A 1,306-nucleotide genomic window follows, 5' to 3' on the forward strand; every position below is an offset into this window, starting at 1 on the left:
GGAAAGAGATACATTTTTTATTAATGATAAACAGATAACACATTGCTGATACAGAGGTAAAGATTGATAGCTGATAGATAAATAGATGATAGATAGATTAAATAGATGGGAGGAAAATAACTTCCATGAAGGTGGTATAGTGAAAAAAGGAAAAATGAAAGAGAAGAAGAAAGAGTATTAAGGAGAAAGGAAGAAGCACATAGAATAAAGTCAATTGGAGCCATGATAAATTTGGAATAATAATAAATCTTCGTGTGTTTTTTTCCACATTTTAAAAATGAGAGCTCCTTGAGAACCTGCCCAGTACCTATAACGTAGACTGTACTCAATAAACATTTGATAATTAAATAATCTAATAAAGTCTCTCTGAAGGCAAAAATAGTACTTTATTGACAGTAGAATGCATGAGATATAAAATCTAAGGAGATTTATTCATCCATTACAAAATATCTACTGAGTACTTAGTAAGTGCCTCGGGTAATTTCTGCTGTTACCCAATGGCATTTCTATTAAAGATGAGATATAAAACAGTTTTCTTAAATCATGAGATATCAGAATAGCTTGTAGTCTTATTAGGGAATTTCTTTTATTAGATAGCACCACTTTGTACTTTCTTCTTCACTTCTACTGGTTTCCTTCCATTAGTTTATTCCAGAAATTCCACAGCTTTGAAACCAGGAAGACAGTAGAGCGATATAGTTTAGCCGTATGAATTTTTTAGACAGATTTCCTAAATTTCTAATTGTGGTCCTACCACTAACTAGTTTATGAGCCTTAAAAAGTAAAATAGCCTGCCAGACTCTTACTTCCCTTATAAATAAAATGAGAATTAATAGCACCAATTGAATAGGGTTAATATACAGATTAAATTACATTATGCATGTCAAGCTTTTAAAAGAATGTCTGACACATTATAAATGCTTGCTCAATATTTATTGCTGTTAATCTACAGTAGTACTCACCTATAGTACCCAGGACTATAGCTATCACCAGTATTACCAAGCATAGGATTCCCAAAGTCACAGCAATGGAACGCCAAGGAAGAGATGCAGCACAAGGTCCTGAGGGAGACAGAGGGAACAGGGATTGGATGAAGAAACAGGATGCTTGGCCAGTGTGACTCAGTGGCTGAGCATCAACCTATGAACGGTTCGATTCCCAGTCAAGGCAAATGCCTCCGGGTGTGGGCTCAATCCCCAGTAGGGGGCATGCAGAAGGCAGGCAATAGATGATTCTCTTTCATCATTGATGTTTTTATCTCTCTCTTCCTCTCCTTGAAATCAATAGAAGCATATTTTATTATATA

The 1,306-nt window shown here is 35.1% G+C and overlaps 1 protein-coding gene across 3 annotated transcripts in view; it reads right to left on the reverse strand.

Annotated features, from left to right (window-relative positions):
* Window positions 1-1,306, reverse strand: part of CLEC7A (C-type lectin domain family 7 member A) — a 32,629-nt gene that overhangs the window by 9,256 nt on the left and 22,067 nt on the right. For 2 of the 3 annotated variants that reach the window (XM_006774804.2, XM_006774803.2), the window contains exon 2: window positions 963-1,061. The exons of the other annotated variant lie outside the window; for it this stretch is intronic. In XM_006774804.2, the coding sequence (XP_006774867.1) occupies window positions 963-1,061 (99 nt within the window). The remainder of the gene's footprint in view (window positions 1-962; window positions 1,062-1,306) is intronic. 3 annotated transcript variants of the gene reach the window in all.

This window comes from Myotis davidii, unplaced genomic scaffold (genome assembly GCF_000327345.1).
Source record: "Myotis davidii unplaced genomic scaffold, ASM32734v1 scaffold188, whole genome shotgun sequence".
Classification (NCBI taxonomy): domain Eukaryota; kingdom Metazoa; phylum Chordata; class Mammalia; order Chiroptera; family Vespertilionidae; genus Myotis; species Myotis davidii.